The sequence below is a fragment of the Aquarana catesbeiana genome, linkage group LG08 (genome assembly GCF_042186555.1).
Source record: "Aquarana catesbeiana isolate 2022-GZ linkage group LG08, ASM4218655v1, whole genome shotgun sequence".
In the NCBI taxonomy this organism is placed as follows: Eukaryota; Metazoa; Chordata; class Amphibia; order Anura; family Ranidae; genus Aquarana; species Aquarana catesbeiana.
Genome location: NC_133331.1, coordinates 305,665,626 through 305,681,203, shown reverse-complemented (window position 1 = coordinate 305,681,203; position 15,578 = coordinate 305,665,626). Strand labels below are relative to the sequence as shown.

Below are 15,578 nucleotides of genomic sequence, written 5' to 3'. Positions count from 1 at the left end.
GCAACAAAATCAATAAATCATTACTGGGCTAAAATAAATGTTCTTCTACATGTGTTAAAACTTTTAGATTTGAGCCCAGTACATTTTATTTCAATTTTATTTGGTTTGGTTTTCATTATTTAGTTTTATATTTATTAACAATCAAACATGAGCAAAAAATAGTTTTCATTTTATTATTGTCTGGATTGTATCTGAGATATAATCTACATGTGTAATCATGGATGTAACATGACAGAGGAATGGACCAGGAAGGCAGCGGGGACACAGATGAAACATAACGTAGACTGCAGTATTTATATTCAACACAAGGTGGCGATCTCACTTGAAACACACAGACAGGAAGTGATGTAAGATAAAGACAGGAAGTGATGTCAGCTAAAGACAGGAAGTGATATAGGAGTATAAATTGGGAGTTCCCAGTAAAATTGTAGTTGAAGGGAAGTAGAGATGAGACATTGCTGGAACTAGCTGTAGAGGAGGTAATAAAATATTATTGTATATTTACACCCAGTACCCCCCGTCATGTCCATCCTCTTCCTCCATAGTCACCGTGATGTCTGTTATGGTTTATAGACCAGATATATCCTAAATATAGACCCATGTATCCAACTGTCCATCCAGAGCCTCTGGTTTATAGACCAGATACATCCTAAATATAGAGCCATTTATCCAACTTTCATGAAGCTGTCTTGGGGTAGTGCTGACAGGAGAGGTGAGCGGCGCCAGGAATTCTGGGACATTATCCAGTAACAGACAAGGGATGTGTCTGGATGGTGACTGTATCATTGTGTGTGTCAGGTTCCTATAAGGTGTCAGGATGTCACTGTCTATTTCTCCATGGAGGAGTGGGAGTATTTAGAAGGACACAAGGATCTCTACAAGGACGTCATGATGGACAATCAGCCGCCCCTCACATCACCGGGTAAGAGGAGACTTTATTGTAAAGGGGAGAGCAGTACGGAGGATCCACCTAGATCCCCCATCATCTGATAAACACATAGAAACAATGTATTCAGTCAGTGTGTGTGTTTCCTACAGATGGATCCAGTAATGAGAACCCACCAGAGCGATGTCCCCATTATATGTATTCCACCATCCCTCACCGTGATCAGGTAGATGGGACTGAGCATGTAGACCTTAAAAATGTATTCTAATCTATGAGAGGACATTCTTTGTAATCTCTTGGTCTTTTTTTTTTTATAAATGTATTCTATCATCTTTGGGGTTTAGGATGAAGAAGTGAAAGACATCAAAGCTGAGATTAAAGAGGAAGAAGAAGAGACGTTGGTGACCAGACATCAGCAGTCTATGGAAGAGGGTTGTCCTCTGTATTCCCAGAATTCTACACGGGAAGATGTTAACTATACAGATAATAATCAGGTAGATGGGACTGGGCAAAAAGAACTCAAAAATAATTCTATGAGTGGACATTGTTCTATGTCATCTCTTATTATTGGCAGCAGTGTTTCCATATGTTATATTTTATCATCTCTGGAATTTAGAATGAAGAACGGAAAGACATCAAATCTGAGATTAAAGAGGAAGAAGAAGAGATGTCGAAGAGTGGAGCTCAGCAATCTATGGGAGGGGGAGGTCCTCTGTATTCCCGGGATTCCACACAGGAAGATTACACCATCCCTCACCATCATCAGGTAGATGGAACTGAGCATGTAGACCTAAAATGTATTCTAAGCTATTAGATGATATTCTATGTAATCTGATCTTCTTTTTTTATAAATGAATACTTTCATCTTTGGGGTTTAGGATGAAGAAGTGAAAGACATCAAAGCTGCGATTAAAGAGGAAGAAGAAGAGACATTGGGGACCAGACATCAGCAGTCTATGGAGGAGGGTTGTCCTCTGTATTCCCAGGATTCTACACGGGAAGATCAGAACTATACAGAGAATAATCAGGTAGATGGGACTGGGGGAAAAAAAATTAAAATAATTCTATGAGAGGACATTCTTCTATGTAATCTCTTGTTCCTATTTATAAATCTTTGGGGGTTTAGGGTGAAAAACTGAGAGACATCAAAGCTGAGATTAAAGAGGAAGAAGAAGAGAGGTTGGTGAGTGGAGATCAGCAGTCTATGGAGGAGGGGGAGATGATTATGGAAAGTAAACAGGAGGACTCTTCTCTACATATGGACACAAGTAAGTCATAAACACTAAATGCAAAAACCGTTCACATTTTTTTCGGTGTATAAAATATTGGGATTTTTTGATATTTCGTGATTTCTCTTGCACAGGTCTGGTGGAAGTTTGATAGATTCACTTTTAAAAATGTATGTTTTAGGCTTTGCTGTACACATTTTATAGTTTACCACCACTTCTGTACACTATATGTATAGTATATTTGATATGTTTTAAAGAATAGGTGGAGGAAAGTCCCATTCTTCACCATAACCTTGTCATCAATGCAGAAATACTATTGCTTAGTATGATTTGGGTGTTTTGTATCATTATCTAGTTTTTATTTGTAGTTTTCTGTTATAATTGCACCCAATCCAATACCAGAGCTCTGGGAACGTTTTGAAAGCTACACATAGATCTCTGACTTCTGAATACAAGATGTATGAGAACAGATATGACTTATATTAAATATTGCTTTCCAGCAGATGGACGGTGTTTCTGGAATAGAAATACATCGGAGGGACATCTTATTATATCTCCAGATTGTAAGGCGGAAGATACTGACATTCCACAATATTCTCCGAAAGTGAACACTTACTGGTTGACAAGATCCACAGATCCTTCTAATCCTGAGGAACCTTCTGATAAATCCCATACTATGACTTCAGATGTCCATCCAAGATCAATGGATCCTTCTAATCCTGAGGAACCTTCTGAGAAATCCCATACTATGACTTCAGATGTCCATCTAAGATCAATGGATCCTTCTAATCCTGAGGAGCCTTCTGAGAAATCCCATACTATGACTTCAGATGTCCATCTAAGATCAATAGATCCTTCTAATCCTGAGGAACCTTCTGATAAATCCCATACTATGACTTCAGATGTCCATCTAAGATCAATGGATCCTTCTAATCCTGAGGAGCCTTCTGATAAATCCCATACTATGACTTCAGATGTCCATCTAAGATCAATGGATCCTTCTAATCCTGAGGAACCTTCTGATAAATCCCATACTATGACTTCAGATGTCCTTCCAAGTTCTCACAGTGCTGACAGATCACCAGATCTATCTAATCCCCTGATATCTTCTTTAAGCCATAAGAAGGTTCACAATGGAGAGAGTACATTGTCATGTTCAGAGTGCGGGAAATCTTTCACTGAAAACAAAGAGCTTTTGAGACATCAGACAATTCACTCAGGTGAACGTCCTTTCCATTGTTCAGAGTGTGGTAAATGTTTCCTTAAAAAAGGACACCTTATTGAACACCAGAGAAGTCACACGGGTGAGCGTCCTTTCCCTTGTTCAGAGTGCGGGAAATCTTTCATTACAAAAGGATCACTTTGTAAACACCAGAGAGTTCACACGGGTGAGCGTCCTTATTCATGTTCAGAGTGTGGGAAATCTTTCATTCGCAAAGAACACCTTGTTAGACACCAGAAAGTTCACAGGGTTGAGCATCTTCATGCATGTTCAGAGTGTGGGAAATGTTTTAGTGAGAAAGGACAACTTATTGTACACCAGAAAATTCACACAGGTGAGCGTCCTTATTCATGTTCAGAGTGCGGGAAGTCTTTCTCTCACAAAAAAGACCTTGTTAAACACCAGAGAATTCACACAGGTGAGCACCCTTATTCGTGTTCAGAGTGCGGGAAATCTTTCACTCGGACAGCACACCTTGTAAGACACCAGAGCATCCACACAGGTGTACATCTTTATTCGTGTTCAGAGTGTGGGAAATGTTTTCGTGATAAAGGACAACTTATTGTACACCAGAGAAATCACACAGGTGAGCGTCCTTATTCATGTTCAGAGTGCGGGAAAAGTTTCTTTCAGAAATCAGTCCTAGTTTCCCATCAGATAAGTCACACGGATATACGTCCTCATTCATGCTCAGAGTGCGGGAAATCTTTCACCAGAAAAGGATCACTTTTGAAACACCAGAGAATTCACACTGGTGAGCGTCCTTATTCATGTTCAGAGTGCGGGAAATCTTTCACTCGTAAAATAAACCTCGATGAACACTGTAGAGTTCACACAGGAGAGCGCCCTTATTCATGTTCAGAGTGCGGGAAATCTTTCATCACAAAAGGTGCACTTTTGAAACACCAAAGGCTTCACACGGGTGAGCGTCCGTTTTCCTGTTCAGAGTGCGGGAAATCTTTCACTCGTAAAGGACACCTCGTTAGACACCAGAGAATTCACACGGGTGAACGTCCGTATTCATGTTCAGAGTGAGGGAAACCTTTCAATGAAAAGAGAGACCTTGGTAGATGTCAGAGAATTCACACTGGAGAGCATCCTCATTTATTTTCAGCGTTTGGGAAATGTTTCAATCCGCTAAATAAACAAATTGTTGAACACCAGAAAAACTTCATACTACTGAGCGTCCTTTCCCTTATTGAGAGAGTGCGGCAAATGTTTCCTTCAGAAAGAAAAACGTATTACACACCAGAGAATACACACGGGTGAACGTCCTTATTCATGTTCAATGTGTGGGAGATGTTTCATTAGGAAAGAACATCTCCTTATACAACAGAAAATTCTCACAGGTGAGTGCGGGGAAACCTTTCGCTCAGGAAGGAGTGCTTTTTGAATATATGAGAATTCACACGGGTGAGTGTCCTTTATCCGTGTTTACAGTGCGGGAAATCCTTCATTCGTAAAAGAGACCTTGTTATACACCAGAGAATTCACACAGATGAGGGTCTTTATTCATGTTCAGAGTGTGGGAAATCTTTCACTCAGAAAAAAAGGAACTTGTGAGAAACCAGAAAAAGCACACAGGTGAGGACCCTGACTCATGTTTAGGGTGCGAGAAATGTTTCATTCACAAAGAGGACCTTGTTAGACACCAGAAAATTCATACAGGTGAGGACACTGATGATGGGACATAACAAGGGAATAAATGTGACCCCCACGAGCCTCAGATTCTCCTAGGGAGGGGGTCAGATAGAGACAAGTGGTGTACAAAGCACATCGGGGGTATAGTAAAAATGTTTGAGTTTTTAGGGGTGTGGTTCGACAGATATATAGACATAAAGAATAAATTAAAGGAACGTGGTTCTCCAATAAAACGGTACTGAGTAAGTCCAATATTTACACCGACAGACCATGAACATTGCCCAACTGTGGTCAATGGGGAAACAGCACACTTACAGAAAATTACAAAGATTATTGGTTTTGTAAACACACATTGATTAGCTGGCAAGAGAAACTACTGCAAAAAAGATGGAAGAGTTGCCTGAAAATGTCGGAGAATGTAGTGTGGATGATGGGAGGAGAGATGTCGGAGAATGTAGTGTGGATGGTGGAGGAGATCTGTCAGAGAATGTAGTGTGGATGGTGGAGGAGAGCTGTCGGAGAATGTAGTGTGGATGGTGGAGGAGAACTGTCAGAGAATGTAGTGTGGATGGTGGAGGAGAGCTGTCGGAGAATGTAGTGTGGATGGTGGAGGAGATCTGTCGGAGAATGTAGTGTGGATGGTGGAGGAGATCTGTCGGAGAATGTAGTGTGGATGGTGGAGGAGATCTGTCAGAGAATGCAGTGTGGATGGTGGGAGGAGAGCTGTCGGAGAATGTAGTGTGGATGGTGGAGGAGATCTGTCGGAGAATGTAGTGTGGATGGTGGGGGGAGATCTGTCGGAGAATGTAGTGTGGATGGTGGAGGAGATCTGTCGGAGACTGTAGTATGGATGGTGGAGGAGATCTGTCGGAGAATGTAGTGTGGATGGTGGGAGGAGAGATGTCGGAGAATGTAGTGTGGATGGTGGAGGAGATCTGTCGGTGTGGATGGTGGAGGAGAGCTGTCGGAGAATGTAGTGTGGATGGTGGAGGGGATCTGTCGGAGAATGTAGTGTGGATGGTGGGAGGAGAGCTGTCGGAGAATGTAGTGTGGATGGTGGAGGAGAGCTGTCGGAGAATGTAGTGTGGATGGTGGAGGAGATCTGTTGGAGAATGTAGTGTGAATGATGGAGGAGATCTGTCGAAGAATGTACTGTAGTTGGTGGAGGAGATCTGTCGGAGAATGTAGTGTCGTTGGTGGAGATCTGTCGGAGAATGTAGTGTGGATGGTGGAGGAGATCTGTCGGAGAATGTAGTGTGGATGGTGGAGGAGATCTGTCGGAGAATGTAGTGTGGATGGTGAAGGAGATCTGTCGCAGAATGTAGTGTGGATGGTGGAGGAGATCTGTCGGAGAATGTAGTGTGGATGGTGGGAGGAGATCTGTCGGAGAATGTAGTGTGGATGGTGGAGGAGAGCTGTCGGAGAATGTAGTGTGGATGGTGGAGGAGAGCTGTCAGAGAATGTAGTGTGGATGGTGGAGGAGATCTGTCGGAGAATGTAGTGTGGATGGTGGAGGAGAGCTGTCGGAGAATGTAGTGTGGATGGTGGAGGAGATCTGTCGGAGACTGTAGTATGGATGGTGGAGGAGATCTGTCGGAGAATGTAGTGTGGATGGTGGGAGGAGAGATGTCGGAGAATGTAGTGTGGATGGTGGAGGAGATCTGTCGGTGTGGATGGTGGAGGAGAGCTGTCGGAGAATGTAGTGTGGATGGTGGAGGGGATCTGTCGGAGAATGTAGTGTGGATGGTGGGAGGAGAGCTGTCGGAGAATGTAGTGTGGATGGTGGAGGAGAGCTGTCGGAGAATGTAGTGTGGATGGTGGAGGAGATCTGTTGGAGAATGTAGTGTGGATGATGGAGGAGATCTGTCGAAGAATGTACTGTAGTTGGTGGAGGAGATCTGTCGGAGAATGAAGTGTCGTTGGTGGAGATCTGTCGGAGAATGTAGTGTGGATGGTGGAGGAGATCTGTCGGAGACTGTAGTATGGATGGTGGAGGAGATCTGTCGGAGAATGTAGTGTGGATGGTGGGAGGAGAGATGTCGGAGAATGTAGTGTGGATGGTGGAGGAGATCTGTCGGTGTGGATGGTGGAGGAGAGCTGTCGGAGAATGTAGTGTGGATGGTGGAGGGGATCTGTCGGAGAATGTAGTGTGGATGGTGGGAGGAGAGCTGTCGGAGAATGTAGTGTGGATGGTGGAGGAGAGCTGTCGGAGAATGTAGTGTGGATGGTGGAGGAGATCTGTTGGAGAATGTAGTGTGGATGATGGAGGAGATCTGTCGAAGAATGTACTGTAGTTGGTGGAGGAGATCTGTCGGAGAATGAAGTGTCGTTGGTGGAGATCTGTCGGAGAATGTAGTGTGGATGGTGGAGGAGATCTGTCGGAGAATGTAGTGTGGATGGTGGAGGAGATCTGTCAGAGAATGCAGTGTGGATTGTGGAGGAGATCTGTTGGAGAATGTAGTGTGGATGATGGAGGAGATCTGCCAGAGAATGTAGTGTGGATGGTGGGGGGAGATCTGTCGGAGAATGTAGAGTGGATGGTGGAGGAGATCTGTCGGAGAATGTAGTGTAGATGGTGGGGGGGGGAGATCTGTCGGAGAATGTAATGTGGATGGTGGCGGAGATCTGTCGGAGAACATGAAAAATCAAAAGTGCTAATTTTAAAAGCTTATATGCATGGTATTGTCTTAAAAAGTGTTTGGGGACCTGGGTCCTGCCCCAGGGGACATGTATCAATGCAAAAAAAAGTTTTAAAAACGGCCGTTTTTTCGGGAGCAGTGATTTTAATAATGTTTAAAGTGAAACAATAAAAGTGTAATATTCCTTTAGACTTCGTACCTGGGGGGTACAAAAAAATGGCGTGGGGTCCCCCCAAAAATCCATACCAGACCCTTATCTGAGCATGCAACCTGGCAGGCCGCAGGAGAGAGCGCCCCCCCCTCCTGAACCGTACCAGGCCACATGCTCTCAACATTGGGAGGGTGCTTTGGGGTAGCCCCCCAAAGCACCTTGTCCCCATGTTGATGGGGAGAAGGGCCTCATCCCCACAACCCTTGCCCGTTGGTTGTGGGAGTCTGTGGGCAGGGGGCTTATGGGAATCTGGAAGCCCCCTTTGACAAGGGGACCCCCAGATCCCGGTCCCCCTCTGTTTGAAATGGCAACGGGTACATTGTAGTGCATAGACAAGTGTAGCGCTCGTAAAAACTAATATAAATTTGTGAGAGTAAAGAAACGTCTATAGTGATCAACAATAAATACAGAATATGATAAATTAACAAATAAAGTCTTTGATGATATTCAGGTGTTTTTTAGACTGAAAGAGGCTGATGTTAGTCCAAAAAAGTATATAATTCCTTATTCACCACGTGGGTAACGCATGCAAAGATGTGATGGACCCTCCACATAGAGAAAAAGTGAAGGCTTACCAGAAGGATTGAACTCATAGGAACGTACGTTCAATGAGTCAATCTAGCTTGTAGCCCCAACAGGCAATGAGAAGGAAGGGCCTCTCGATTAGATGGCGACAAGACTCCCAAACATATCCAGACTCCTGACGGAACTTTAGAATGGATGGCAGACCTTCCCATAGATCATCTCAGATAGCCCATATAGGAATAAAGAAGGGGGGCCACATAGCATAATACCGTTTTGTAAAAGAGATTTATTAAAATAAGTAAACAACTTACATTTCCGTAGTAAAAAAAGCGCTTCAAGTAAAAATTATGGCAGGCAGTGGAGTCTCCCGACGTGTTTCGTCTTATTAGACTTCATCTGGGGTACTCACCCACTGCTGCCATACCCATTAATATAGATATCTTAGCCCCCTTAATGAGGATACAGCTCGTATCTAAATTTCATAGGTACTTCCGGGTTTGGCCAAGATGGCGGACCCGCGTGCGTTCCAAGCCTCTATTTCATGTGTGTATATGCGTTCCAGCACCATACTAGGGTGATATTATAAGATGTAATAAGATTAAAAGTGTAGGAATAAGCTAGGAATAGAGTCCACTTCCTTATAAAGATATCCCCAATACAAAATTATTGTTGTTATCCTCCATTCTCTAGTGGAGAGTATGATCCGAGATGCGGAAAAACGAGTGGCAGGACGTGCGTCACTCGGTCAAGTGGAATGAACGCACGTCACTTCCCTTCACATGGACCGCTGGAAGTAAACAGCGGTTCAAGCCTCGTTTTGATTCGTATCCACCTAGTGGTAGAGCGTGCGTCACCGCGTCGAATAAGGGGATGGCACGTGACTACCCATCACAAGTAAACAGCGGTTCAAGCCTCATTGTGGTAATAATCTCCCCAGTGTCATCAGTTAAGCTTTATATTGACAACATTGGGAGAGCTCTGTGTATAAACTTAAATCATGTGCAGCCAGAGATATAAACTTCAAATGGATGCATGAATATGTGGAAATATGGAAATAATATACCGATAAGAATTAAATCAAGAATTAAATCAATCAATCAATGTATCTAATATATAGTGATATCGTGATGGAAAAAATTGATAAAATTACTAAAAAATTAATGAATAATGAGTGACGTGTTAAGGTTGCAATATAGAAATTTAATAAAAAAATATAAAAAAATAATAAAAAAAATTATAAAAAAAAAAAAAAAAAAAAATAATAAAATAAAAAAAAAAAAATAAAAAAATAAAAAATAAAAAATAAATAAAAAATAAATAATAAAAAATAATAAAATAAAAATAAAAAATAAAGAATAAAAATAAATAAAGATAAATTGAAAATGTGAATGAAAATAGTGATAAATACCACCTTAGAAGGTAAGTGTTCTGATGTGAACCTAAAGAACAAAAATGTGAAAAAACTTAATATTGAAAATGTCCATGAAGCATTTCTATGTATGTATATAAATTTGGCCACCATAGACCCGAGATGTATCCTCAAAAGAGTTCTACACAATTATACATCGACATAGAGAACCTCTATTTGCTCTCAGGTGAATGAATTAGGAGTCATTGATAAATGCATTAATATCGATTTCCATATTCATACCCCTTGGGGAGAGGGACTGTACTGTAGCTCATGTATCCAGAATGTCTCTAGACGTGAGACTCCCCTGGTCTTGGCTAGAGGTCAACCGATACATCGGCCGATCGGCCGATTGTGCTGATAAAAAAAGCCGATTATAACTTCAGCGGGACTTGCAAATGACTTCTGTAATAGAAGTCAATTGCAAGCTGTTTAAAGTTTGTCTTCTCTCCTCCTCTGGGCAGCCAAATCTGATAAGAAGATACATTTGTATCTCTTCGGGTTCTTTTTATCAATAGACTGAACTCCGTGGAGAATTTCTCAGTTTAACCATTTAAAGACTAAATCTTTTTTGACATTTGTTGCTTACAAGTAAAAATCCTATATTTTCTGCTAGAAAATCAATTGGAACCCCCAAACATTATATATATTTTTTTTAGCAGAGACCCTAGGGAATAAAATAGCGGTTGTTGCAATATTTTATGTCACACGGTATTTGCGCAGCGGTCTTTCAAACGCAATTTTTAAAAAAAAAATACACTAATTAAAAAAAAAAAAATAAACAGTAAAGTTAGCGCATTTTTTTTTTTTCGTCCAAAAGTTTTGATTACCTGTTTTTGTGTATTTAATATTTAAGATATAGTTATTTTTTTTAATCTAAATTATATATACAAGTGAACTGATTGGAGGTTTGTTTTGTTCAATAAATGTTTAAATGTAAAAAATTTTCTGTATCACTTATTACTTAAGATTGCTTACACACTGGAGCAGGCATGCGTTGACGGTAAAACGCTGTTAGTTTTAGCGGCGCTTTACCGTCATTTTAGCGGCGCTATTCGGCTGCTAGCGGGGCGCTTATAACCCAGCTAGCGGCCAAGGAAGGGGTTAAATGCGCCCCTGAAGTGCTGCTGCCAAAACGCTATGCAGGTGCTTCGGCAGCGGTGCGCATTCATTTCAATGGGCAGGAGTGGTGGAGGAGCGGTATACACCGCTGCAAAGATGCTGCTTGCAGGACTTTTTTTTACATCCTGCCAGCGCATCGCCTCAGTGTGAAAGCACTCGGAATATCACACTGAGACTGCAGGGGAGCCGTTTTACTGGCACTTTACAGGCGCTATTTTTAGCCCAAAAGCGCCTAAAAAAATGCCCCAGTGTGAAAGGGGTCTAACTGTTAGATTTTATGAGATGAAGGGGGAAAAAGAAAAAAAAAAAAAAAAATCGGCCTAATATATCGGCCCAAAAAAATCGGCATCATATATCGGCCATCGGCCACCGCGATTTCTAAATATCGGCATCGGCCAAAGAAAAACCCATATCGGTCGACCTCTAGTCTTGGCACCCCCTCTCCAAGGTGGGGTGTATTGGTCAATGACTAGAAATTGTGAACCTAGTGGGTTACCGTTATGGAATTCCTTGAAATGTCTGGGTACGCTATGTTTAGACTTCCTCCCTTTAATGAGGGCAATATGTTCGCCTACTCTTCTGGTGAAGGTTCTCGTTGTGCGGCCAACATATTGTTGGCCACATGGACATGTAATCAAATATACTACATATCTGGAATTACATGTACAGAAAGGCTTTATAGTATACCTTTTCCCAGTAACCGACGACATAAAATCAGTTGTCTTGCGTCCCGTTAGTGTATTGTGTTGACATACAACACATCTCTTACACGGAAAAAATCCAGTCAAGTTATGGAAAAAAGAAGGACGCACTGGAGGGTCAGTAACATTAGGTGCCACTAAACCACATAGGGATGGTGCTCCTTTAAAAATTAGTTTGGCTTGTTCAGGTAACATTTTACCCAAAATATTATCTTGCTTCAAAACTCCCCAATGTTTTTTTACAATGCTTTTGATTTGTTTATGTTGCACTGAGTATGAGGTTAACATTGCCCACTTATATGTGGAATCTGGTTCACTGTCAGGTTTCACCTCAAACAGGGAATTCCTATCCATATTAGTGACTCTCCGGAGCTCTAATTCCAGAGTAATATTATCATACCCCTTGTCGAGAAAACGTTGTTTTAAAATGTTTCCTTGTTCTATAAACACATCTAAATTTGTACAGTTCCTGCGAAGACGCAGAAACTGACTACGAGGGACTGCATTAAGCCAAGATCTATGATGACAGCTATCCCTGGGGATAAAGCTGTTTCGATCTGTTGGCTTGAAATAGGTGTTGAATTCGAATTGATTATTAACGATCTTAATTTCCAGGTCAAGGAAGTGGATCACATTTTCACTAGCTTCATAAGATAAGGAGATACCTCTATCGTTGGTGTTAAGGTACTCGAAAAATTGTTTCAATGTTTCTGAAGTACCACTCCATAGGAGGAGGATGTCGTCTATATATCTGGCCCACAGGACCAATGAGGTGGTTCTGTGGGCATAGACGACATCCTCCTCCCACTTGGCCATGAAGAGGTTCGCAAGACTCGGAGCGAATTTCGCTCCCATGGCCACTCCACGTTGTTGCAAATAGTACCGTTGATCGAACCAAAAATAGTTATGTTTTGGTTCGATCAACGGTACTATTTGCAACAACGTGGAGAGGCCATGGGAGCGAAATTCGCTCCGAGTCTTGCGAACCTCTTCATGGCCAAGTGGGAGGAGGATGTCGTCTATGCCCATAGAACCACCTCATTGGTCCTGTGGGCCAGATATATAGACGACATCCTCCTCCTATGGAGTGGTACTTCAGAAACATTGAAACAATTTTTCGAGTACCTTAACACCAACGATAGAGGTATCTCCTTATCTTATGAAGCTAGTGAAAATGTGATCCACTTCCTTGACCTGGAAATTAAGATCGTTAATAATCAATTCGAATTCAACACCTATTTCAAGCCAACAGATCGAAACAGCTTTATCCCCAGGGATAGCTGTCATCATAGATCTTGGCTTAATGCAGTCCCTCGTAGTCAGTTTCTGCATCTTCGCAGGAACTGTACAAATTTAGATGTGTTTATAGAACAAGCAAACATTTTAAAACAACGTTTTCTCGACAAGGGGTATGATAATATTACTCTGGAATTAGAGCTCCGGAGAGTCACTAATATGGATAGGAATTCCCTGTTTGAGGTGAAACCTGACAGTGAACCAGATTCCACATATAAGTGGGCAATGTTAACCTCATACTCAGTGCAACATAAACAAATCAAAAGCATTGTAAAAAAACATTGGGGAGTTTTGAAGCAAGATAATATTTTGGGTAAAATGTTACCTGAACAAGCCAAACTAATTTTTAAAGGAGCACCATCCCTACGTGGTTTAGTGGCACCTAATGTTACTGACCCTCCAGTGCGTCCTTCTTTTTTCCATAACTTGACTGGATTTTTTCCGTGTAAGAGATGTGTTGTATGTCAACACAATACACTAACGGGACGCAAGACAACTGATTTTATGTCGTCGGTTACTGGGAAAAGGTATACTATAAAGACTTTCTGTACATGTAATTCCAGATATGTAGTATATTTGATTACATGTCCATGTGGCCAACAATATGTTGGCCGCACAACGAGAACCTTCACCAGAAGAGTAGGCGAACATATTGCCCTCATTAAAGGGAGGAAGTCTAAACATAGCGTACCCAGACATTTCAAGGAATTCCATAACGGTAACCCACTAGGTTCACAATTTCTAGTCATTGACCAATACACCCCACCTTGGAGAGGGGGTGCCAAGACCAGGGGAGTCTCACGTCTAGAGACATTCTGGATACATGAGCTACAGTCCCTCTCCCCAAGGGGTATGAATATGGAAATCGATATTAATGCATTTATCAATGACTCCTAATTCATTCACCTGAGAGCAAATAGAGGTTCTCTATGTCGATGTATAATTGCGTAGAACTCTTTTGAGGATACATCTCGGGTCTATGGTAGCCAAATTTATATACATACATAGAAATGCTTCATGGACATTTTCACTATTAATTTTTTTCACATTTTTGTTCTTTAGGTTCACATCAGAACACTTACCTTCCAAGGTGGTATTTATCACTATTTTCATTCACATTTTCAATTTATCTTTATTTATTTTTATTCTTTATTTTTTATTTTAATTTTATTATTTTTTATTATTTATTTTTTATTATTTATTTTTTATTTTTTATTTTTTTATTTTTTATTTTTATTTTTTATTTTTTATTTTATTATTTTTTTATTTTTTTTTTTTTATAATTTTTTTTATAATTTTTTTATATTTTTTTATTAAATTTCTATATTGCAACCTTAACACGTCACTCATTATTCATTAATTTTTTAGTAATTTTATCAATTTTTTCCATCACGATATCACTATATATTAGATACATTGATTGATTGATTTAATTCTTGATTTAATTCTTATCGGTATATTATTTCCATATTTCCACATATTCATGCATCCATTTGAAGTTTATATCTCTGGCTGCACATGATTTAAGTTTATACACAGAGCTCTCCCAATGTTGTCAATATAAAGCTTAACTGATGACACTGGGGATATTATTACCACAATGAGGCTTGAACCGCTGTTTACTTGTGATGGGTAGTCACGTGCCATCCCCTTATTCGACGCGGTGACGCACGCTCTACCACTAGGTGGATACGAATCAAAACGAGGCTTGAACCGCTGTTTACTTCCAGCGGTCCATGTGAAGGGAAGTGACGTGCGTTCATTCCACTTGACCGAGTGACGCACGTCCTGCCACTCGTTTTTCTGCATCTCGGATCATACTCTCCACTAGAGAATGGAGGATAACAACAATAATTTTGTATTGGGGATATCTTTATAAGGAAGTGGACTCTATTCCTAGCTTATTCCTACACTTTTAATCTTATTACATCTTATAATATCACCCTAGTATGGTGCTGGAACGCATATACACACATGAAATAGAGGCTTGGAACGCACGCGGGTCCGCCATCTTGGCCAAACCCGGAAGTACCTATGAAATTTAGATACGAGCTGTATCCTCATTAAGGGGGCTAAGATATCTATATTAATGGGCATGGCAGCAGTGGGTGAGTACCCCAGATGAAGTCTAATAAGACGAAACGCGTCGGGAGACTCCACTGCCTGCCATAATTTTTACTTGAAGCGCTTTTTTTACTACGGAAATGTAAGTTGTTTACTTATTTTAATAAATCTCTTTTACAAAACGGTATTATGCTATGTGGCCCCCCTTCTTTATTCCTATATGGGCTATCTGAGATGATCTATGGGAAGGTCTGCCATCCATTCTAAAGTTCCGTCAGGAGTCTGGATATGTTTGGGAGTCTTGTCGCCATCTAATCGAGAGGCCCTTCCTTCTCATTGCCCGTTGGGGCTACAAGCTAGATTGACTCATTGAACGTACGTTCCTATGAGTTCAATCCTTCTGGTAAGCCTTCACTTTTTCTCTATGTGGAGGGTCCATCACATCTTTGCATGCGTTACCCACGTGGTGAATAAGGAATTATATACTTTTTTGGACTAACATCAGCCTCTTTCAGTCTAAAAAACACCTGAATATCATCAAAGACTTTATTTGTTAATTTATCATATTCTGTATTTATTGTTGATCACTATATAGACGTTTCTTTACTCTCACAAATTTATATTAGTTTTTACG

At 41.0% G+C, this 15,578-nt stretch overlaps 1 protein-coding gene across 1 annotated transcript; it reads left to right on the top strand.

The window, feature by feature from the left end:
* The first annotated feature begins 495 nt into the window (after positions 1-495).
* LOC141105059 (uncharacterized) lies at positions 496-4,692 on the top strand. Its single transcript, XM_073594889.1, has 7 exons — positions 496-922; positions 1,039-1,112; positions 1,231-1,380; positions 1,503-1,652; positions 1,765-1,914; positions 2,013-2,154; positions 2,616-4,692. The coding sequence occupies exons 1-7, from the start codon at positions 838-840 to the stop codon at positions 4,370-4,372; spliced, it is 2,508 nt and encodes an 835-aa protein (XP_073450990.1). The 5' UTR covers positions 496-837; the 3' UTR covers positions 4,373-4,692.
* The last annotated feature ends 10,886 nt before the right edge of the window (positions 4,693-15,578 follow it).

Excerpts from the sequence above, each read along its gene's own strand:
- LOC141105059 (XM_073594889.1), top strand. The coding sequence starts at position 838 with ATGGAGGAGTGGGAGTATTTAGAAGGACACAAGGATCTCTACAAGGAC. Across the intron at positions 923-1,038 it reads GCCGCCCCTCACATCACCGG|ATGGATCCAGTAATGAGAAC; the intron begins GTAAGAGGAGAC and ends TGTTTCCTACAG. Across the intron at positions 1,381-1,502 it reads ACTATACAGATAATAATCAG|AATGAAGAACGGAAAGACAT; the intron begins GTAGATGGGACT and ends TCTGGAATTTAG.